Below are 24,451 nucleotides of genomic sequence, written 5' to 3' on the forward strand. Positions count from 1 at the left end.
TATTTATGCATTCGTTAGTGCCCTGGCTGGGAATCCAGCCCCCGACCTTGGTGTATCTGAGCTATCTGGCCAGGGCTGGAAATGTTCTTGTGTGTAAGAAGATTCTGACCTCAATAACCTTAGTTAGGCATATTAAATAGCATAGACGGAAGCAATTTTCATGCTTTTAATGGTTACATTTTAAAAAAATATCTATTGATTTCAGAGAGGGAGGGAAAGGAATAGAGAAATGAAACATCAATGATGAGAATCATTGATCGGCTGCCTCCTGCACATCCCCGTGGGTTCAAGCCTGCGAGCCAGGCATGTGCCTTTGACTGGAATTAAACCTGGGACCCTTCAATCCACAGGCCAACACTCTATCCATTGAACCAAACCAGCTAGGGTGGTTTTCATTCTTTAGGCAAGTTCTTTTACTTAAGCTTAAAGTTTAGTTGCATAAATTGACCTGGAATTTTGGTCCATGACTTGTGTGTGTGTGTGTGTGTGTGTGTGTGTGTGTGTGTGTGTGTGTGTGAGAGAGAGAGAGAGAGAGAGAGAGAGAGAGAGAGAGAGAGAGAGAGACTGACTATCTTTGAACCAGGTGGTTTCAACTCTTCTGCACATTGAGGAGAGAAATGTGTGGCTACTTTTCATTGTACCTTCTGTTTCTCTTTAGGGTAAAGAGAATTTTTGATGATACTAACCATATAACATCTTTGTCTTAGCTATCCCAGTTTGCTCTCTCAGCAAACTGTTAACATGTTTGTCAGTTTTGTTAGAAAGCTTTAGCAATATTGTTGTGTCCATAATGCCCCTAAAAATAGGAATGAAAATAAGAGTTACTTAGAATCACATGTTACATGGTATTGAAAATTCTGGTCTCTACCTATTTTAGTTAGGCAAATTAAAGAGCAGAATTGGAAGTTTTTAAGTGTAATTCATTTTGTCAGAAAAGGGAGAAAAAGGGCATTTCAATATCGGAGTAAGTCAAGCACTCAGAGACCACTTATCTACTATCAGTAGTAAAAATAAATTCACACCCAGAGTTTCAGCCAACGTTTAGGACAGCTGAATTAAGCAGATAATAACATGAAAATACAAAAAATCTAACCTTGAGATGTGTTGCTTGTACTAATGGTATCTATTGAGCCTTTACTATGTGCCAGGCATTGTTCTAAGTACTTCATATTAAATCCTCACAGCTCTGGGATAGCTGCTGTCACTTCAGAGGTTTCAGATGAGGAAGTATGTACAGAGATAACTGATTTGCCTGTGCCCTATTAAGTGGCAAAACTGGGACCTAGATATTTTAGCTCTGATGCAACCCACAGAACTAGTTAATTCTGTATGGCTCTTGTATTTTATAATCAAAGTTATACATTTAGACAGTAATTGTTTTCCTGAATGAAGAACCTTCTTTGTTGTCTAGATTACGGGGAGTCTGAAATGATATTTCTCACTAAAAACTAAGACTGCAGTTTAGTGTCTTACTTTTATCCCCAGGCGTGTTAATCTAAATTGAGGGGAGGGTAAGAGGGAAAAGGAAATATGTTTATATCACTTATAACCTGTAACTCTTAAGGCACTTTTAGAGTTTTGGGTTGATTGTTTAATAATAAATCTGTACTTGCTTTTTGGAACCTAAACTCAGCATAACTATTCAGTCCTAAAGTTGTGCCACTTGTAGGCCAGTGTCAAAATCTAGTCTGGAAACCAAATGAGTTACAGTGTTTGGTTGGTTTTCTTTAACAAGGGAGGAACTTGATAATTTGGATACTTTAGCACATGTTCCTTTAGTGTTTTTGTTTGCTTTTAAGGGAGGATGGAAATATGCATAGGTTATGTCTTGGAAAAGTATTTAATTGCTGGGAGAGGGAGGTACAACTAGAAACGTGGAATGGGTGACTTTTCATAGTATACCAGTATACCCTTTGAACAGTTTGAATAATTTGCTGTATCCATGTAATAACTATTAAAAATAAGTAATCACTTTTTTAACCTAAATTTATTGACTCCGTATTCTTATTTTGTACCAGCAAAATAAAAGTTCTTTGACGTTAAAAACAGTTTTATCATAGAAACTTCCAAGCACATCTCAAAATAGAGTACCTCCAGGATCAACAAGAGCAACATTTTGCCAATTGAGAGGATAAAATGTGGCCGGGTTTGGATGTCATTATTGTATTCTCTGAAAATAGCTGCAGGTTCAGAAACTCTTTTGTCCTTTGAATTTATTTGTGGTTTGACCCGGAGTCTGTAATTCAGAGAACTATTTTACTTGTTCTCAAACACTAGGGCTTCAGCTGTGACAGTTGAAGCTCAGAATTGCCTTATGTAGTGACAGAAACCCAGAATTCTTATTTTACAGAGTAGTTTAGGATATAACATGTTGCTTTGATATATGTATTTATAGGAGGTTTATGAACTACTGGAATGTTTTCTCCAGTTATTGGGAAGGAAACCTTGGAAAAGTTTGAGGGCACTCTACTTAGAAAATTAGATATATACACCTCTCCTAAAACTAGACAGACCCACACAGCCCCTTTGTATATATCGGGATATCACTTACGGTTTATCTTCCTCCATTAGTTTTTTAAACTAAAGGTCACTAAAACTAGACTCAAGAAAAAAAGAAAATTAATAACTCATAAAGTTTTATTGTAACCAAATTCATTATAAGTTATATATCTCACAGCTTGTATACTTGCCATGCATGGCAGCATATACTTGAGCTTGTAAAGCTAGTTAATCTTCTACTTTGTTACCATGCTTGTATTAATAGTTAGACAAACGCTTGACTCCTTGCCCTGGTGTTCAGTAACTGAACTCCTATAACTGTGCTTTATGATTACTTGTGCCTGAAGTCACTGAGGTATAGTAGGGGAGTGAAAGTAAAATGCAGTCTCTTAATCTTAGGTTGTATCTTATTCAGATCACAGTGAAGAATTTGATAAAAGAATTTAGATGGAATACAGTTAACTTGGCTTAGCAATCCAGAGTGAGTAGGGACAGTGGTGGTCTCTGGGGAGGGAAATTGGTATCTGGGGGGCAATGGAAGAAGAAAGACTTGATTTTATTTTTTTTCTCCTGTGAATTTTTTGTTTTGTTTCATTTTGTTCCATTTGAATTTATTATCTACTAAAGGCCTGGTGCATGAAAATTCATGCACGGGGCAGGAGGTGGGGGGAGGGCTCAGTCCAGTCTGCTCCCCTCTCACAGTCTAGGAGCCTTCATGGGCGGGAGGCAACCCAGCAATCGGGAAATCGACGCCCCCATCACACCTCTGCTGCTGCCAATGCCAGCAGCGCAAGCCTCAGCTGACCCTGGTTACCTGAGCCTCAGGTGGTCCTGACATAGGAGGCTTGCCTGCGCCTTGGGCCTGCCCTGAGCAGCTGGGGAGCTAAGGGCAGGTCTGGCCACACCGTGCGCCTGCTGCACACACACACACACACACACACACACACACAGGTCTGGCCACACCGTGCGCCTGCTGCACACACACACACACACACACACACACACACACACCAGCGGGGCTGAAAGGACTGGGAACTCTGGCGGGGCAAATGGGACTGGGCGCTACCATCTTGTGGCTATGGGTGCTGCCATATTTGAGATGGCGTGGCAGTCAATTTGCATATTCCCTCTTTATTAGATAGGATTGAACAGGGTTTGGGGGAGAGACTAGTCTGACTAAGGCTAATAAAGTCTTCAGGCAGCCTTTTAGTGAGACAATCTGTTATATATACTACATTTAGACTCCCAGAGTGTTAATGACCTACTCTGGTAGAGCTCTCCTTCTAACAGGTGCCCTTTGTTTTTATACCCTTAATTGGCTTTTAAAGACCTTCCATCCTTAGACCCTCTATATTTGTTTAGCAAATACTTGAATATCTTCTGAGTACACACAGGGGATCTGATTTCATTATTTTCCTCGTTAAAACCCTTAAGTAGCTTCCTTTGCCTAAAAAATAAATTCAGGGTCCTTTGTGGGGTACAGTTAGTTTATCAATATGGCCCTTGCTTATCTTTATAGCCTTCACTTATTACCACGTTCATAGTCTATATTCCCAGTGTTACAAAAGTACTTTGTAGTACCCTTAGCAGTACTTTCACATCGCTGGGTTTTAGCATTTGTTCTTCTCTCCAGCATTCTCTAGTCTCCCTTGAACACATTCTCTTAGCTATGGGTCTTTGACAAGGTCCCTCTTACACTTGTTTTGGCACTTTGTAAAATATTGTAACTTTTTTACTTGCCTGTCTGCTTTTGCTAATCTAAGTTCCCTTCGATCGAAAACTGTAAAATTTTAAATTTCTTTCTTTTTATTCTGTGACTTAATTTTCAGATTTTGAAGTTTAATGTGAACAAGTAATTACTAAATGTTAAAGGGAGAAAAAGAGGACAGTTCTAAGAAGCATTAATTTTCGACCCACAGGTTGAGAATCGCTGCTGTAGAGCCTAAGACCATCAGAAAACACAAATATTTACAATATGATTAACAGTAGCAAAATTACAGTTATGAAGTAACAATGAAAATAATTTTATGGTTGGGGTCACACAACATGAGGAACTGTATTAAAGTGTCTCAGCAATAGAAAGGTTGAGAACCACTGCCATATAGGCTAGCTCAGTGTTTCCCAACCTTCTCTCATGATAAGAATCACCTGGTGGAGTTGTTAAAACACAGATTCCTGAATCCCAACTAAGAAGTGCTAAACTAGAATTTTTGGGAACATATAGGTAAAATTGTATACTTAACTAGTGCTCTAAGACAGATTTTATATACAGAGCACTAAGTTAGGTATGCAATTTTACCTATATGTTCTCAAAAATTCTAGTTTAGCACTTCTTAGTTGGGATTCAGGAATCTGTGTTTTAACAACTCCACCAGGTGATTCTCATCATGAGAGAAGGTTGGGAAACACTGGGCTAGCTGATATAATTCTTTTCTTTACTGTTTATTCTACCTCTTAGTTTTAACCACAAGGTTATACATCTCTATTTATAACTAAAAGGTTATAGCAAAATAATCAAAAACCATATTTCTTGGAAGAACAGATGGTCCATTATTTGACTATCAACTGCCTCTCTTGAATCAATGTAATGGATTGTCACTGTTGACCTTAAAGCATTACTTGGTTAAATGAGGATTTGTAGTGACGATAATATATGAATATCAAGTCTGTCTAATTCACTTTGTGTCATGGTTTATTAATGTTTGTTTGTTTCTCCTCTAGCTCCAGAACCTGGGTATAAACCCAGCAAACATTGGCTTTAGTACCCTGACTATGGAGTCAGACAAATTCATCTGCATTAGAGAGAAAGTAGGAGAGCAAGCTCAAGTGGTAATCATTGACATGAATGACCCAAGTAATCCAATTCGAAGACCAATTTCAGCAGACAGCGCCATCATGAATCCAGCTAGCAAAGTAATTGCATTGAAAGGTATAAAAGATTGTGGGTTTCTTTTTCTTAAAATTTTTCCTATATATAATTGACTCAAATACAATAATTAGGAGCTCTTTTAGTGTTTTGATTTGGTTAAATAAAGCTACAAAGTTAAAGCTATTACTGAATTTGATTTTAACTATTTTCATGGCTTTTACTTGGCAAGTTTCTATAAAATGTCTTACTTTCTGTTCAGTGTAGATCTTGGAAAAAAGTAAATGAATTTACAATTTATGCCTACAGTGTGATAAGACTGTGCTTTGAAAAGAATAACACCACATATTTTGCTAATATTAGCACTTAAACATTGCAGAACTTTATGATTATAAATTTGCTGTTCGTGCTGTGCCCTTTTTATACTTGTCTTTTATTTAAGTTATCGAGTTTTTAAAATTGCTTGAAATTTACAAGTGTGTCTATATATAGGTGGGTATTTAAAGCTTTGAAATCACGGTGTTAGAGTTTATTTATGCTAACTTTTTAGTTGTCATCACAAGGAACTGTACAATCTATTAGTTTAAACAGAGTTCAAAGAGCCTCATATGGGCTGGGAGTCTGTTTTTTTTTTTTTTTTCCTTTGAGCTATAGAGTGAGAATGTAATTAACTCTTAAAACAAGTTTCTGAGAGGGCTTGGTGACAAACAGGATGACTGAAAAAGGCATTTAACTGCCTATTCTTTGCTTGGTTTGTGTGTGTGTGTGTGTGTGTGTGTGTGTGTGTGTGTGTGTGTGTGTAGTAGAAAGAATTCCAGTTTCTCTTAATATTATACCAGATATTTTAAGTCGTTGGAGTATATATGTAACTTTTATGAAGATTACTTTAATCTTATGGCATAAATACAATTATCTTTATAGAAGGAGACAGACTTTGCTTAAAGTCACATAGCTGTCACCCAATACATTTAATTAATTTAAAAATCACATAGCTAATAATAGAGCCATTCAGTGCTATATAGTATATTACACTAAGTGGTGTACAAGCACTGCTTACAACCCCATTTCTTAACAGGATAACTTTGGATAAGACAAATATGCGGGAAGCCTACTTTTTATTAATTTGTAAAGTGAGAGGATTAGATTAAGTAGTTTTCCAGTTCTTTTTAGCTCAGAACCCTAGTAATTTCTGGATGAGTTGTTGAAAGTGCTGAAAATTTTAAAGTTCTTTTTACATGATTTAAACTTAGTATTTAGTAGTAATACTTGTTGGAGATTAAATGAGGGGAGGGAGAGGACCGAGCATATTCAAACAGATGTCATCATTCCATGTCTAAGATTAGAGTTGATCTCATCCCAAGGAAAGATTACCTATTCAGCTTTGACCTAGGCCCACATGTTTTTCGGAAGTGAGCTTTTTGCTTCCATTAAACAATACATATAATACTTTAGTATATTAATTTCCCTTCAGCCTCTTTAAAGAATTTAAATTCAACTGCTTAATAGCTCTCACATTTTTATTAAAAGGCCATCATTTAAATTTTCTCAAAATTCTTTTCTATTTTTAATGTTGTTGTTATCTTATCACATTTCTTAATGCTTTCTTATGTGTGCAGATGGTGAGTTATCTTAAATTAGATTGTATTAGTTATTGTCCTGTTTTATAAAAAGAATAAATTGAAAAGATTTCCAGAGCATTGTACAATAGCATTATAGATTTGTGCCCATGTGTGTACACTAAAGTAGTCATCCCTTGCCCTTTTCCCCAAATCTCTTATATAACATATACTCCAACCCCTTTTATGTAAAAAAAAGAATAAAAATTAACTAGGGGTTGGGGAAGGCAACAAAGGAAAGTATTTTCCAAATACAGCAGGTCATCGAATAACGTTATTTGGTTGTAAGGTTGATGAGATGCCATAGGAATTTAACTTAAATCAGTTACCCTGTGGTAAAATTGGTTTCCTTATTTGCTGTTTTCCTTAAAGTCACAGAACCTATCAAGGCCTTACTGTACTTACTTCCCTTTGAAGGCAGTTTTAAACCTTGGTTTCTTTTTATAAACAGGACTGTAACTTTCACAATTGTTCAAGTCTGGTTGTGTTTTATATATTGTGTTTTATGGAAGAAGTTCTTACACATGTGGTAAGAAGGGTCATGGTATAAAGCCGTATGTTTTGTGTCCTGTCCCATCTCCTCTCCCCTCCACCACCATACTCTCATAATTTTTGTTCTTTAGGATCCACATTCTCTGTGGCTCAGGAATGGAGTTTTCCTTAGTCTCTAAGGACTAATCTGATTAGATAGCCTAGTGATATCTGTGGGCTTTGATCTCTATTTAAACCAAATCACTTTTTGGATCGTGATGGAATTCAAATTATAAGTATCAGTCTTTGCCTCTGATTCAGTGAACTCTTAACACTCAAATTTCATTCTTCTTTTACTAAATGTTTGCTGTCTTCATTGGATGGAGCTTGAACTTTGTTCCTATCTGCAGTATATTAACAGCATTTGAAACTGTCCTTTGTCTCCCTCTCCTTTCCTCTAGCACCTGTACTACCTTTTCCTTTGTATCTTAAACCAGTTAAATGTAGCATGCACTTCTCTTATGTTCTCGTGGTGAAGGCAGAGTTGAAGTAGGTCCTCTTTCAAAAAGCAGTTTTCACAAGATTGAGTTGAATGGGGGATGACTCCCCTTTAAAAGTAGTCGTTTTTTCCATGTGTTTGTATCAGATTTTCTTTGTTCTGTGCACCTACAACTAACTTAATGTGTAAACATTCTTAATTATAAATAATAAGATTTCAACCTTGTTTCTCACCATTGTTAAGCAAGCTATTCTTTAGACTCATTTTTAGTTGGGGTTTAGAATTCTATAGAATTGTATGCTATCTGTTTAAAATGTCTTTAATAGAGGTAATATAGTTTTCGCTTCAGATGTAGATGTAGATTGTTTACTCAGTCTCAGCTATCTTTTCAATGCTTGCTGCTCTATCAACTGTTCTATCAACTTGACTTCTGTAGTTGGTTACTAAATAGTCTCCTGATAGAACCATTTGTTTGGAAGTTATAGATCTTGTTACAGAGCTAGTCTAGATAGACAGTAATTTATCCTGAGCGTGGCTTTCTTTAGTGATTCATAATTCTTAATTTTTGTTTCAGCTGGGAAAACTCTTCAGATATTTAACATTGAAATGAAAAGTAAAATGAAGGCCCATACCATGACTGATGATGTCACCTTCTGGAAATGGATCTCTTTGAATACGGTTGCTCTTGTTACGGATAATGCAGTTTACCATTGGAGTATGGAAGGAGAGTCTCAGCCAGTGAAAATGTTTGATCGCCATTCTAGCCTTGCAGGTTGCCAGATTATCAATTATCGTACAGATGCAAAGCAAAAGTGGTTACTTCTGACTGGCATATCTGCACAGGTAACATTTTTTTTCTAGTATTTAATAAAGAAAGGTCTAGAGAACTAATATGTCCAGGATGCAGTTTATTTTGAAATTAGGTCTTCTATGCTCAGTTATGTAATATCTGACTTATTTGGAAGATCTTTTTTCTTTTGTAAGAAATAAAGAGAGCTGGCTTTTAATGCCTTATACTGACAAAGTTTCAGAGTGTGCCACTCCCAAGTTTTTTACATCTTACTTGCAGGTTAAGTGGATATATTGAGTTTCTGTATGAATGATTTGGAATTTATTATGGACATTTACTGCAGAATGAGTATTCATACACACATATATATTTTTTTAAGATAGCATAAATAGATGGTTGTATATGGGCCACATTTTTTTTATTTTTTTATTTTTTAAAGTATACAACACAGTATTTTATTTATTTATTTTTTTAATATATATTTTATTGATTTTTTACAAAGAGAAAGGGAGAGAGATAGAGAGCTAGAAACATCGATGAGAGAGAAACATCGACCAGCTGCCTCTTGCACACCCCCTACTAGGGATGTGACCACAACCAATGTACCTGCCCTTGACCAGAATCGAACCCAGGACCTTTCAGTCTGCAGACCGACGCTCTACCGCTGAGCCAAACCGGTTTCGGCTATTTAAATATTCATGTTAAGCTTTAATAAGATAATCTTTGGAGCTAAATCTTAAGTGAAAAGGTATCAAATCTACATTGAGAGACTAAAAAAGAATTGTAAATCCTTTTAAAGGTGATAAAGCAATTCTAATTATTTTCACTAGTTGATGAATCTGGGTTACTGGTTCATTGGGTCCCCAAACTTTATTCTTTTTTATCTGTTGTAGCAAAATCGTGTGGTGGGAGCTATGCAGTTGTATTCCGTAGATAGGAAAGTGTCTCAGCCCATTGAAGGACATGCAGCTAGCTTCGCACAATTTAAGATGGAAGGAAATGCAGAAGAATCAACGTTATTTTGTTTTGCAGTACGGGGTCAAGCTGGAGGGAAGGTAAGTTTTGGCTATGGAAATTATTTTAGAATTTCTTTGTCTTTATGCTACGAATTAGTCATCTAATTTCAAAATAGTCTTATTAATTTGCTTCTAACATTCAGATTTGTGATGACTTTAAATTCTGCTTCTATTGATATTTGTCTAAAATAAATAATGTTCTTTAACAGCTTTTTTGTATCAGCTGTAAGACTTTATTTTGATTGCTTTTACAAGGCCTTAATTTTATGTTTTCAGCCTACTGTGCATAAGATTCATTAGGGTTGCTAATGTATACATTTGAGCAACTTATATCTAGGGAGTCTGATTCAGTAGAGGGAGCTCATACTCTGCATTTTGAATACTCGACATGACTAGGTAGAACGTGGCCTACAATTTGAGTAACATTGCCCTACGTCAGAGCTTATTAACCTTGGCTCTACATTGGAATCGCCTGGTCAAATTGTAGTACTTTGTATGTTATGATTCTTAGTTGTAGATAACAGAAACAGATCTGGTTGATTCGAGCATAGAAAATTTACTGAAAGGATAGTGGATAGTTTACAATAGCTTGGAATGTTTAGGACCAAGCTTGGAAGATGAGGAATCAGGGAAAATGGGCAGCCGCCAGAGCCGCAGCCGAAAGCCCTGCCACAGAACGCTGAGAACTCGGCTCCTACTCTAACTGCAGTGTTGGATGACACAGCACTGCAGTCCTCACTGCCAGACTAGACTCCTACAGTCTTCATATTTTTTCCATGGTAACTATTTAAAAAATTAAGGTAGTGATTGCTTAAATTATGATAATCAGACATCTTAAACCAAAATGTTTTTATCTAGTTTGAGGTCTATGTGATTAGAGTGACCACTCACTCAGCTTATGTGCATACTTTCCTTCTGTGTTAGAGTAGATGTACAGGCTAAAAAGAATTTAAGTTAGTTCTCTATTTGGGGACCCAAGTGCTAAGTTATAATAGAAAACCATGAGAAAGCACCTTTTGTGGGTTATATATTACTATTTTGTGCCATTAATTTAAGCTAGATTGTGGTGTGATTGTTTCAGCTATTCAACTGACTTTAGAGTTTTTATCTTGAAATAATACACATTCATAGGAAACTAAAGACAGTACAAGTGTTCTTTACTTAGTTTCCCTCAATGGTTATGTCTTACAAGCTATATATATGGTATATAAGGAAACAATAAATTAACATTAGTATTATTGGGCGCGGAGCTTGAAGATGGCGACCGAACAGACGGACTTGTTCTGACCCCGGTCCCAAAACAGATAGAAGCAACATCTGAGTCGCTCAGGGAATGTTGATTAGCAGCTAAGGGGCAGCGGATCACTCTAGGAAGGTAAGGAAGTGTCCGCTGGACAATTTTTCCTGACCAAGCGGCCAGCACTCCCGACTTCTCCCGGAGCTCCGGGCTCAGCGCAAAGGCGGCGCCACCCTACCAGGAAGGGAGCAGCTTCTCTGAGGCCTGGAAAACCCACAGCCGAGGAGTCCATCGAGCACCTGTGGCGCCCCGATCGGAGCAAGCGGGTGGATTCAAGGAAGCTCTTCAACCACCCACAGAAAGGTCAGAGTTTGCGTGGCTAGGCTGAGAGTTCAGGCTGCGATAGCGCCATTGCTCCAGGGAGGCCCCGCCCCCAGAGCGGCCCTGAGCGCGCCACCAGGAGCGCCGCGAGGCCCGGCCCCAGTGCGGCCCTGAGCTCCACGGCCCCGGAGCGCCACGAGGCCCCCGGCCCCAGTGCGGCCCAGAGCACCGCGGCCCGGAGCGCCGCGAGGCCCCGCCCCCAGAGCGGCCCTGAGCGCGCCACCAGGAGCGCTGTGAGGCCCCGGCCCCAGAGCGGCCCAGAGCACCGCGGCCCGGAGCGCCGCGAGGCCCCGCCCCCAGAGCGGCCGTGGCCCCGCCTATATTGTAGCCCGGGAGAGCTGCGAGGGCCCGCCCCCAGAGAGAAAGAGGGCCAGAGCAACCAAAGTCTGGGAGGTCAAACCAGTAACACTGACACCTAAGGGCTGAACTACAAACTGCCTTTTTTTTTTTTTTTTTCTTTTTTTTTTTCTTTTTTCTTTTTCTTTTTCTTTTAATTAATCAAAAATAAATAAATGGACACAAATAACTAAGATATAGCCTGCCTAAAATTAAGGACTACCTTACAAAACTGAGGTGCAGTGGAAAGCTGGGAACTGCAAGACTCTCTGATCCAAGAACCAGGCATACCAAATACAATAACAGAGGAAGTGATTGAACTCTACTGGACAATTTTATGCTAATTATACTATTCTTTATTTTATTTTCATTTTTTACATTTTTTATTTAATTTTCATTTTTTACATCTTTTACTTCAGAAACGATTTTTTTTCTTTTTTCCTTACTTGATTTTACCTTTTCAATTATTACATTTTTCAATCTCTATCTTCACTATTACTACTGCTATTTTGCAATTTTTTTTTCTTTTTCTTTTCCTCCCCAGTACCATTTTACTTCGTCTTTATTTTACATTGGGAGTAACCTTCATTCTATTTTAATCTCTACTATAGCATCATTCAACCCTATCTCAATTCGACCTTTACCCCATCACTCTCTTACTAAACTTTAACCTTTTAGTCTCCAGTTTATCCTATCCCTTTCCGGCTTTAGTTTTTCCTCTATTCTTTCTGTATACCCCCTGCTAAAGCTCTCACTATACTCATAGATCTAAGTTCCAACCCCTGATACAAGTGTATAAATATCACTCTCTGCACTATATTAACTAGTTAAAAAAAAAAAAAAAAAAAAACACAAAAAAAAAAACGGTTCTACTTTCTATCCTTTTCTCATTGTTTGAGTGAAGGTTGATTATTGTGAATATTGGTGCTTTTCAGTGAAATTGTTATGCTTATTCCAGTGTTGTTATTGTTGCTTTGTAATTTTTTTTAAATCCTCTGTTTTTGTTTGTTTCTTTGACTTCTGTATATCATAACCTTACTTAATAATAGTGGATATTGTATTGTAGTTTGTATTAATCTCCAAGTATTGTTACCGGCATTGGCTGGGCTCACTGGTTGATCTATGGCAATTTTCTCCACATATATATAGTTTGTTTCCCATTTTTTTAGTTTGCTTCTTCTCTCTCTCTCTCTCTCTCTCTCTCTCTCTCTCTCTCTCTCTTTCTCTCTCTCTCTTCTTTTTCTCCCTGTTTTCTAACTTCATTTTGTCATTACTTTATTTCTTCTTTGACTTTTTTTTTTTTTTAATTTTTCTTTATTTTATTTTTACCTTCCTTCCTTCCTTCTCTCCTATACCCTAATTTGCCTATCGCTAGGGGTTACCTTTATTAGAGGTTATTAATATTGTAAATACATTCCTGTTAAGTGCCTCTCGTGTTGTACATGGTAGTGTTGTATTTTGCACCTATAAATTAACGCAAGAGAAAGAACACCACATAACCAGACATCCTGAAAAGAGATACCATGGGAAGACAAAGAAACACCCCACAAATGAAAGAAAAGCAGGCATCACCAGAAAAGGAAGTAAACGAGCCAGAGGCAAGCAGCCTACCAGAGCAAGAGTTCAGAATAATGATTATTGGTTGGCTAAAAAGAATGGAAGAGAAATTTGACAATAACCAAGAAGAAATGAGGAAGAACCATCAGGAATTGAGGAAGAACCAAGAAGAAATGAAAAATGACATCGCTACCATGAAGAACTCAATAGAAAGCATCAAGAGTAGACTAGATGAAGCGGAAGACCGCATCAGTGAGCTAGAAGACAAGATGGAAAAAAATACCCAATTAGAGCAGCTTCTAGAAAAAAAGATTAAAAAGCAGGAGGAGAGCCTACGGGAGCTTTGGGACATTACAAAACAAAATAATATTCGAATAATAGGGGTTCCAGAAGGAAAGGAAACTGAGGTAGACGTGGAAAAAGTATTTCAAGAAATAATGACAGAAAACTTTCCTGAGATAGAGAAGAAAAAACCCACACAAATCCAAGATGCTCGCAGAGTCCCAAGCAAAATGAATCCCAGAAGACAGACGCCAAGGCACATTATAATTAAAGTGGCAAACAACAACGACAAAGTAAGAATCTTAAAAGCAGCCAGAGAGAGACAGAAAGTTACTTACAAAGGAACCCCCATCAGACTAGCAACTGATTTCTCAACAGAAACATATCAGGCCAGAAGGGAATGGGATGAAATATACAAAGTCATGCAAAGGAAGGGTTTGAATCCAAGAATACTGTACCCAGCAAGACTATCAATCAAAATTGAAGGGGAAATCAGGAGCTTCACAGACAAAAAAAGACTGAAGGAATTTATCTCCACCAAACCAGCAATGCAAGAAATGCTAAAGGGTCTACTGTAAAAATAAAGAAATAGGAATTGAAGAAGGAACATGGGTATAGAATAAAAATGCCATCAAATGAGTACCTATCAATAATAACCTTAAATGTAAATGGATTAAATGCTCCAATCAAAAGACATAGGGTGTCAGATTGGATAAGAAAACAAGACCCTTACATCTGTTGCCTACAAGAAACCCACCTCAGAAAAAAAGATGCACACAGACTGAGGGTGAAGGGATGGAAAAAAGTTTTCCAGGCAAATGGAAAGGAAAGAAAAGCTGGGGTAGCAATACTTATATCTGACAAATTAGATCTCAGAGTGAAGGACATAACAAGAGATAATGAAGGTCACTTCATAATACTAAAGGGTACAATCCAACAAGAAGAAATAACCCTGGTAAATATATATGCACCCAATACAGGAGCACCCAAATACATAAAAAAACTGCTGGAGGACATTAAGGGAGAGATTAATAGCAATACAATCATAGTAGGAGATTTTAATACCCCACTGTCACCCTTCGACAAATCATCTAAACAAAAAAGCAGCAAAGAAATATCAATCCTAAACGACTCACTAGACCAGATGGAATTAATTGACATCTTTAGAACATTCCACCCCAAAGCCACAGAATATACATTCTTCTCAAGTGCACATGGGACATTCTCAAAGATAGACCACATTTTGGGACATAGGCAGAGTCTATTCAAATTCAAGAAGATAGAAATCATATCAAGCATCTTCTCAGACCATAGTGGCATAAAACTGGAAATTAATTACAATAAAAATAATCCAAAGAAATCAAATACATGGAGACTAAACAACATGCTATTAAACAAGGACTGGGTTACCAGAGAAATCAAGGAAGAAATTAAAAACATCCTGGCAACAAATGACAATGAAAACACAACAATCCAAAATCTATGGGACACAGCAAAAGCAGTTTTGAGAGGGAAGTTCATATCCTTACAAGCCTATTGCAAAAAACTAGAAAAAATGGTAACAGATGAACTAACTCTACAACTCAAAGAGTTAGAAAAAGAGCAACAAGAAAAGCCCAGTGTAAGCAGAAGGAAGGAAATAACAAAAATCAGAGCACAGATAAATGACATAGAGACCAAAGAAACAATACATAAGATCAACAAAACCAAGAGCTGGTTCTTCGAAAGGATAAACAAGATTGATGGACCTCTAGCCAGGCTAACCAAGAAACAAAGAGAGAGGACCCAAATAAACAAAATCAGAAATGAAAGAGGTGAAATAACAACAGACCCCACCGAAATACAACAGATTGTTACAAAATACTACGAACAACTCTATTCCAACAAACTAAACAACCTGGAGGAAATGGACATATTCCTAGAAAAATACAAACTGCCAAAACTCAATCAGGAAGAATCTAAAAATCTCAATAGACCAGTGACGTGGGAAGAAATTGAAACCGTCATCAAAAAGCTTCCAGCAAACAAAAGCCCAGGGCCAGATGGCTTCACAGGAGAGTTTTACCAAACATTCAAGGAAGAACTAAAACCTATCCTCCTCAGACTATTCCAAAAAATCCAAGAGGAAGGAACACTTCCGAACTCCTTCTATGAAGCCAACATCACCCTAATACCAAAACCAGATAAAGACAACTCAATGAAAGAAAATTACAGGCCAATATCCCTCATGAACATAGATGCCAAAATCCTCAACAAAATTCTAGCAAATCGACTCCAGAAGAACATCACAAAGATCATACACCATGACCAAGTAGGATTTATTCCAGGAATGCAAGGATGGTACAATATCCGCAAATCAATAAACGTGATACATCACATAAACAAATTGAAAGATAAAAATCATATAGTCATATCAATTGACGCAGAAAAAGCATTTGACAAAATCCAACACCCTTTCCTGTTAAAAACTCTTAAAAAAGTGGGAGTACAAGGATCATACCTCAACATAATAAAAGCTATATATGATAAACCCACAGCCAACATTATACTCAATGGGCAAAAACTAAAACCATTCCCTCTAAGAACAGGAACAAGACAGGGATGCCCACTCTCGCCACTCCTGTTTGACATAGTTCTGGAAGTACTAGCCATTGCAATTAGACAAGAGGAGGAAATAAAAGGCATCCAAATTGGAAAAGAAGAAGTAAAGTTATCCTTATTTGCAGATGACATGATATTGTACATAAAAAACCCAAAAGACTCCATTAAAAAACTAATTGACTTAATAAATGAATTTGGCAACGTAGCAGGATATAAAATTAATGCCAAGAAATCCATGGCATTTCTATACACCAACAGTGAAACTACAGAAACAGAGGCTAAAAAAGCAATTCCATTCACCATCGCACCAAAAAAATTAAGATACCTAGGAATAAATTTAACTAAAGAAATAAAGGACCTATTTGCGGAAAACTACACGACACTGAAAAAAGAGATAGAGGAAGATGTAAGGAGATGGAAGAACATACCATGTTCATGGATTGGTAGGATCAACATCATCAAAATGTCCATACTTCCTAAAGCAATCTATAGGTTCAATGCACTCCCCATTAAAATACCAACGACATATTTCACTGACCTAGAAAGAACTCTCCAAAAGTTCATTTGGAACAATAAAAGACCCCGAATAGCCACAGCGATTCTGAGAAAGAAGAGTAAAGTAGGAGGGGTCTCAATACCAGACTTCAAACTATACTACAAAGCCACTGTTCTCAAAACAGCCTGGTACTGGCACAAGAACAGACAAATAGATCAATGGAATAGAATTGAGAACCCAGATATCAACCCAAATCACTATGCTCAATTAATATTTGACAAAGGAGGCACGAATATACAATGGAGTCAAGACAGTCTCTTCAATAAATGGTGTTGGGAAAATTGGAAAGACACATGCAAAAGAATGAAACTAGATCACCAACTTACACCATTCACAAGGATAAACTCAAAATGGATACAGGACTTAAACATCAGACGGGAAACCATAAAAATACTAGAAGCATCCACAGGTAGCAAAATCTCAGACGTATGCCAAAATAACTTCTTCACTGATACGGCCCCTAGGGCAATGGAAGCTAAAGAGAAAATAAACAAATGGGACTACTTCAAAATAAAAAGCTTTTTTACAGCAAAAGAAACCATCAATAAAACAACAAGAAAGCCCACGGTGTGGGAGATCATATTTGCAAATATTACCACTGATAAAGGTTTAATCTCCAACATTTACAGACAGCTTATACAACTAAATAAAAGGAAGATGAATGATCCAATTAAAAAATGGGCAATGGACCTAAACAGAATATTTTCAAAAGAAGACAGAAGGAAGGCCAAAAGGCACATGAAAACATGCTCAAAGTCACTAAGTATCCGAGAGGTGCAAATCAAAACAACAATGCGGTACCATCTCACACCTGTCAGAATGGCCAACATCAACAAATCAACAAACGACAAGTGTTGGCGAGGTTGCGGAGAAAAAGGAACTCTCGTGCACTGCTGGTGGGAATGCAGACTGGTGCAACCACTGTGGAGAACAGTGTGGAGTTTCCTCAAAAAACTGAAAATGGAACTCCCATTTGACCCAGTAATCCCACTTCTAGGAATATATCCCAAGAAACTAGAAACACCAATCAGAAAGGATATATGCACCCCTATGTTCATAGCAGCACAATCTACAATAGCCAGAATTTGGAAACAGCCTAGGTGCCCGTCAGCAGATGATTGGATCCAAAAACTATGGTACATCTACACAATGGAATACTATGCTGCCATAAAGAAGAAGGAATTCTCATCATTTGCAGCAACCTGGATGGAATTGGAGAGCATCATGCTGAGTGAAATAAGCCAATCAACGAAAGAGAAACACCACATGACCTCACACATCGGTGGATGATAAAGATCTTTATAAACTGATGAACCAAGAGACAGATATAGAGAAAGTAAAGCAACAGGCAGACTGTCAAATTACAGTGGGGAGGGTAGGGATATCGGGGAGATAATAGATCAACCGAAGGACTTGTATAAATGCATATAAGTACAACCAATGGACATAAAACTATGGGGAGGGAGGGGATGTGTGGGAGGGAGGGAGGGGGGCAATAAAAAAAAAATCAAGAAAATATGTAAAAAATAAATAAATAAATTAATTAATTAATTAAAAAAAAAATAAATAAATAAATCTGCAATAATGGCCAAAACAAAAAAAAAAAAACATTAGTATTATTGTGTAATTCCGTGTCACAAGATACATCCTATTCCGTTACCTCAAAGATGTCCCTCATGCTACTTCTTTATAGGTACTCCCACTCCCTTACCATCTCTAGCCCTTGACATCCACTAAATTACTTTCTATAATTTTGTCACTCAAGATGCTGTATAAATAGAATGATATAGTATGTGACCTTTTGAGATTGACTTTCCATCCCATGCAGCATAATGTCCATGAAAGTTATTTTTATTACTATTAACCTACCATGGAAATATTAATGGTGAATATTAAACCTATTGGAGGACATTTTGATTGTTTCCAGTTTAGTTAACAAATAAAACTACTATGATAACTACTAAAAGATGTAAGTCTCTATACATTTTATTTTCTTTTGAACAGTTACATATCATTGAAGTTGGCACCCCACCTACAGGGAACCAGCCCTTTCCAAAGAAGGCTGTGGATGTTTTCTTTCCTCCGGAAGCACAAAATGACTTTCCTGTTGCAATGCAGGTATTTTAAACACAGCAAAGGGACCTTTGAAATCTCTCCTCTTAACAAAATTAATTCAAAAACTATTATTATTCAGTCAATATGATTTAAGTGGAGCTTAAAAGAATAACTTGTTTTGAAATAAAGTTTATTAGAGAAACTTGATAAAGTAATACTCTAATATGTAAACTGGGTTATCCTAAATTATTCAAAATTGTTTTCTTTTTTTATCTTATACATTTTATTCATATTCTTATGTTTTACATAAGACCCTTATTTGTGCCATATTTAAATGTTCTGTAAGAATGAGGAAACCATTAATACTAGCTTCTAATTTGTAATGTAAATCTCTTGCCCAAGTTCTAGAATTTCACCATCTCTAAAATGGAATTGGTCTAAATTTTCTGTTTGTGTATTCATTATTTTACTGAAGTGTTGATTTTCTTTGTACAGATCAGTGAAAAGCATGATGTGGTATTCTTGATTACTAAGTATGGTTACATCCACCTGTATGACCTGGAGACGGGCACCTGCATCTACATGAACAGGATCAGCGGAGAGACTATCTTTGTCACCGCGCCGCATGAGGCCACGGCGGGGATCATCGGCGTGAACAGGAAGGGACAGGTACGGACAACCTGGTACTCAAGTCATTGCCATTAACATTTTCAAAAAGTGAATGGCAACTTCAGATGTCTGAAAATAATATATACCTAAAAACACAAAGCATCGAATACAAAGTCTCTCTCTTTAATCCTGTCTCAAAGAGAGAAACTGGCATATAGCCACCTGGGATTGTGTCTTTATTGTCAAAGAAGTGATTCTTCTTCAAAGAAACTATTAGGGCCACATTTGACAGACTATATACTTTTCATTGGAGTTTCTTTCTATGACTTTTAAGATAAATCATTAACTACAAGGAAAAGAACTTTTCCTACATCACTATTCCTAACTGTTACTAAATATTTAATGTGGGAAGGTGATATGTTACAGTAGCTATCGTGGGGTACCTGGCAAGCTATCCAGTTAGATGGGGAAAATATTAGCTGATCTGAGTCTGTCATGATTGGCAAACCTTTTCATACCATTAACAAGTGATCCCTTTTCTGTAATTTTTTTTAGTATTTCAATGTAATTAAATATTCTACCCCAGGAGTATCTTATTTTCTAAAAAATTATTAGGACTTCAAAAACAATGCTATTATTGGTTTTTACTTAGTGTTCCTCCAAATTAATATTTTTCCCAGGTATTAAGAAGAGGAAGTTAATTGGTAGATTTTTTTCTCCTTTGTTCTGATAATTTCCAAGAAATGGGGTGTATATGAAGAGGCAAATACTCTGTCCCTACTTGTCCATCCCCTGCCTCAACTCTACAACTGCTTTATGTCCCTACAACTTACGTAGCCCTCTTCGTAGCACTTATCACAAGGAATTACAATTGCTTGCTTAACTGCGTTAGCCTCTGTTCTTCATTAGGAAAGGGGCTTTTCTTTGTTTAATCGTATTTCTATACCAGTCCTTGTCTGGCACAAAGGTGACTTTAAAAATTCAGTAGCTTTCATTTATTCAGTTGCATGTGTCTCTCCTGGAAAATATCAAGAATGAATTGCCTTTTGGTGAACTAGGTTAATGACAATTTAATAATTATGAAGTTGATAAGCCAGAGATCTTTTTCTTTCCACTGCTGTGCTGATGTTTTTAGGATAATGCTTAAACTAAAGTATCTTGGATAATTTTACTAATATATTTGATATTTATAACTTTGATTCTGGGAACTTAATTATTTTCCTCCACTTCGCCTACAATTTTCTGTGCCAATCTAACAATAACAAAAAAGTATAAGTTTGATTCATCCACACCAGGTAGCTAGTGTTGTGTTGGCTATTGTCTTTTTTTAAATTTGACAATCTAAGGGAAAAAGGTTAGTCAGGCATTGCATATTTTAAAAATTCTTGTGGCACAAAATCACTGCCCTAAAAGAATGAGAGTGTGATTTCTATTGGTTGAAAATCAAAAGCCATCAAATTGACATTATTACCTTTATTAAGCACTTGTTGTATACCTTGCATTATACAGTAGTATTCAGCGATTCTTTCCCCTCCCTGAATATATAATCTGGCCTGTGGGGGTGTAAATGTAATTAAAGAAAATTACTGAAAAATCCTTATTTTAAAAATCCTAAAGTTAAAAGAATAAACCTTAAACTTCTTCCAGGCAAGCCTTAGATTTTTTTAACTTCTTCAGTCATGTTCTGAAGGTTTTCAAGATTGCTTTCCTTACGAATTTACCAATCATAATGAATTGTCTTACAGAGCTCATTTAAACGGATGGTAGCAAAGCAATTAGAGTTCAGACAGTATGAAATAGGGAGCTATTTATATTACAGAATGGCCATATTTTAGGCACTCCAAATGGGGGTTAGCACCTCAGTTTTCTCATTTATTGCCTCTTTTTAAAAATTTTTATATTTTTATGACAAAAAAAAGCAACTGTCACAATTTTAATATCTTTGTGACTCAGTAATAATCAACTCTAAGCATATTTAGTATCATTGATATCCAAATTAATACATTGCAACTATTCATTGATCTTTAAATTGCAGGTTCTATCAGTATGTGTGGAAGAAGAAAACATAATTCCTTATATCACCAATGTCTTACAAAATCCTGATTTGGCTCTGAGAATGGCTGTACGTAACAACTTAGCTGGTGCTGAAGAACTCTTTGCCCGGAAATTTAATGCTCTTTTTGCCCAGGGAAATTACTCAGAGGCAGCAAAGGTGGCTGCTAATGCACCCAAGGTAAATAGCCATGAAAATGAATTTGCTATGATTAGATTAATGTTTTATATGCTTTATTTCTGCTGTTAGAAATGGAGCCAACTCTCCATGGAGAAACTAGTCTTCTTTAGGTTGCATTCTTTCTGTGGTAGATTGAGTTCCTTATTGGTGCCTTTAGATTTGCTTAATTATTCTTCTGTCCTTTAGTTTTGGTTAGCTTTTTAAAACTAAGAATGTTAGAAAGACAAATAGATCTAACAAGCTATGGTTTATATAGATGTAATGATGTTTAGTTACTTAGTTGTAATACTGTTTGACCTTGTCAGTGATAGTTACCATTTTTCCCCCCTGTGGAAAGCTTTGTTTTCATTTGGTCCACAGAAGGCATTCAGGGTGATTAAAAAGCTGCCTAGAGCTTCAGGAAGAGGCTCAGGCAGAAGCCCTGACACCACGGGGATGCCAGTGGGTCCCTCCGAGGCCACTGGGCTGCAGAGGCTTCTAGTCATGCTTAGAAGGTGAATTTAGCTCAGTTTAGGGGCCAGCCAGCTTTCAGAGGTTAGTTAGGTGGTCATCCATCTTGATGAATTTCACCTCCTCATCTAGGAAGTGGCTCTATAAGAAGTCACCAAGATATGGGTGTCTGTGTGGGCCGAATCCAGAGCATGCAGATCCAATAGGGCCTGGTTCAGGTTCTTCTCGAGGACTGTGGTTTTACCACAGTCAACCTGTGACATCTCTTACTGTCCTGGAAGAAGGCATGGGCACTGTGCTGGCTTTGCATCTTCAAGAGACACTTGGTGCCCTCCACTTCTCAGCCAACTCATGGAAAAGGTGGCCCATGCCTTCCAGAGCCACATCTTCGCATTTGAAATAGAAGCCCAGAAGAGAGGTAGGTGTGGGAGGCTCACAGATGAAGGTCAACCAGGTGGTTGTCAGTGGCTTCCATCTCTGTGGAACCATTTTGACAAATCTTGGAGTCATGGTTTATCAACAATAAGGAGCTAAGCTCAAAAACAAAAGGTGTTGGGTGGTCCTGGAGGCAGAGGATGGCTGAGAAGATGGTTCCAAAGGTTGCAGCTGGAAAAGAGGTTAGAACGTGGTTGGGGCTGGAAGAAGGGATGTCCTTGGGTCTGTTCTGTTCAAACACTGTTGAAACAAGAGGTTGGACCACAGGGCACACTGTTTGGTAGTACTGAATTTATTTCCCAAAGTTTAAGGATTTTAACAGATCCTATTACATTTATGGTAAAAAGAGTTGTCTGAAATTGAGCTGAGTTTCTTCTCATCACCTCTGAATTATGTTGAATGAATTAACATCTTATATCCTGATCACTATTAGGAAATTTGCACTTAACACGAACCTGGAATAATAGCTAACTGTAACTACTTTATACTTACTCTGTTACACATTGGCATTGTAATTAGGTTGGGATGTTTCTGATTCTGAATAACCTTATCACACCTGGCCAGGGGTGTGAACAGATATTGACTGAATCATTATTACTCAACATATTGAAGATTTGATTTTATTTAACTTATTGAAGATTTTAAATTTGGTCTTAGTAGATGGAATCATGCTTTTATGATTGACTTAAGAGACCCATGGAGTTATTAGTGTGATGTTGGATCTCCTTTAAACGGAGTCTTTACCATTTCTGTTTCTTAAAGGGAATCCTCCGAACCCCAGACACCATCCGTCGATTCCAGAGTGTCCCAGCCCAGCCCGGACAAACTTCTCCTCTACTTCAATATTTTGGCATACTTTTGGACCAAGGCCAGCTAAACAAATATGAATCCTTAGAATTGTGTAGGCCTGTACTTCAGCAAGGACGGAAACAGCTTTTGGAGAAATGGTTAAAAGAAGATAAGGTATATTAACTTCAATTAACATACTTTTGCTTTGATTGTCTTAAATACCAAATTAGCAAGTTATAAACATGTAGGCTGCCCCAAAATATCTGTATGTATTGTTAATGCTTGTAGGAATAGAATAAGAGCAGACATTGTATGAGATGGATAAACTTACTTTTAAAATATATAGAGATAGGATATCTTTGTTTAGTATTTTAAATGGAATCCAGAAGTTGTGTTGGGTAGTTAGAACCACTAACCTGGAAGCAGAGATGTCCAAAAATTGCTTTTTGCTTCAGGAAAAGCTTAGTGTGAGACACTTCAATATGTGTTCATATTTGTCAACATATATAACATTCATTTGTATATAAGAATATATTCCTATCTCTCACATCCCACATTTAATATGCACAGTATTTTCAATCATACAAATATATCTTTTCTTTGAGAAATTCCCAAGTATCATCACAATGGTGGTATTTGCAACTAGTAACTATGTTTGGGTGTGAGAAATATGTTATATAAAATGTTGGACCATAGATATGTTAATAAGACAGCAGGGCTAATTAGCAGTGATAAAAATTCCCAGAGAGATTTCACAGTATGTAAATTAGCATTACATGGGAAAATATTTAACTCAGTTTCTTGAAATTTATTTAAATATGAACCTTTAAAAAATGTTAACCAGCTTTCTTTACTGCAGGATTTCTCTGTGCTTTTTATATTCATTCATACTTAACTGATTTCTTTTCACATAGAACATCTAATTGCATTTTGTTTTCTAGAGCACATTATGGGAAATGTTGCTTATTTGCAAGGCAATTAACAAGTTTGAATAATCCATTAGTGTTTTTATTCCTTTCATACCAACATAAAAAAGCCTTTCTCGATAAAGTGGCAATATTGAATTGCCATTTCTTAAGCTATGTCAAGAATAAGGTGGTACTATTTAAAGCACTCTGAGTAGTGAATAACTTAATGTTATACTTTTCAGTGTTAGTGTATGTTGGTAGTATT

General features: G+C 37.0%; 1 protein-coding gene across 2 annotated transcripts in view; it reads left to right on the forward strand.

Annotated features, from left to right (window-relative positions):
• Window positions 1-24,451, forward strand: part of CLTC (clathrin heavy chain) — a 68,352-nt gene that overhangs the window by 13,062 nt on the left and 30,839 nt on the right. For both annotated transcript variants that reach the window (XM_084861647.1, XM_084861648.1), the window contains exons 2-8: window positions 5,221-5,428; window positions 8,526-8,794; window positions 9,635-9,796; window positions 18,712-18,825; window positions 19,258-19,431; window positions 21,407-21,604; window positions 23,252-23,452. In XM_084861647.1, the coding sequence (XP_084717773.1) occupies window positions 5,221-5,428; window positions 8,526-8,794; window positions 9,635-9,796; window positions 18,712-18,825; window positions 19,258-19,431; window positions 21,407-21,604; window positions 23,252-23,452 (1,326 nt within the window). The remainder of the gene's footprint in view (window positions 1-5,220; window positions 5,429-8,525; window positions 8,795-9,634; window positions 9,797-18,711; window positions 18,826-19,257; window positions 19,432-21,406; window positions 21,605-23,251; window positions 23,453-24,451) is intronic.

This window comes from Pipistrellus hanaki (assembly GCF_964339955.1).
Source record: "Pipistrellus hanaki genome assembly, chromosome: 16".
NCBI lineage: Eukaryota > Metazoa > Chordata > Mammalia > Chiroptera > Vespertilionidae > Pipistrellus > Pipistrellus hanaki.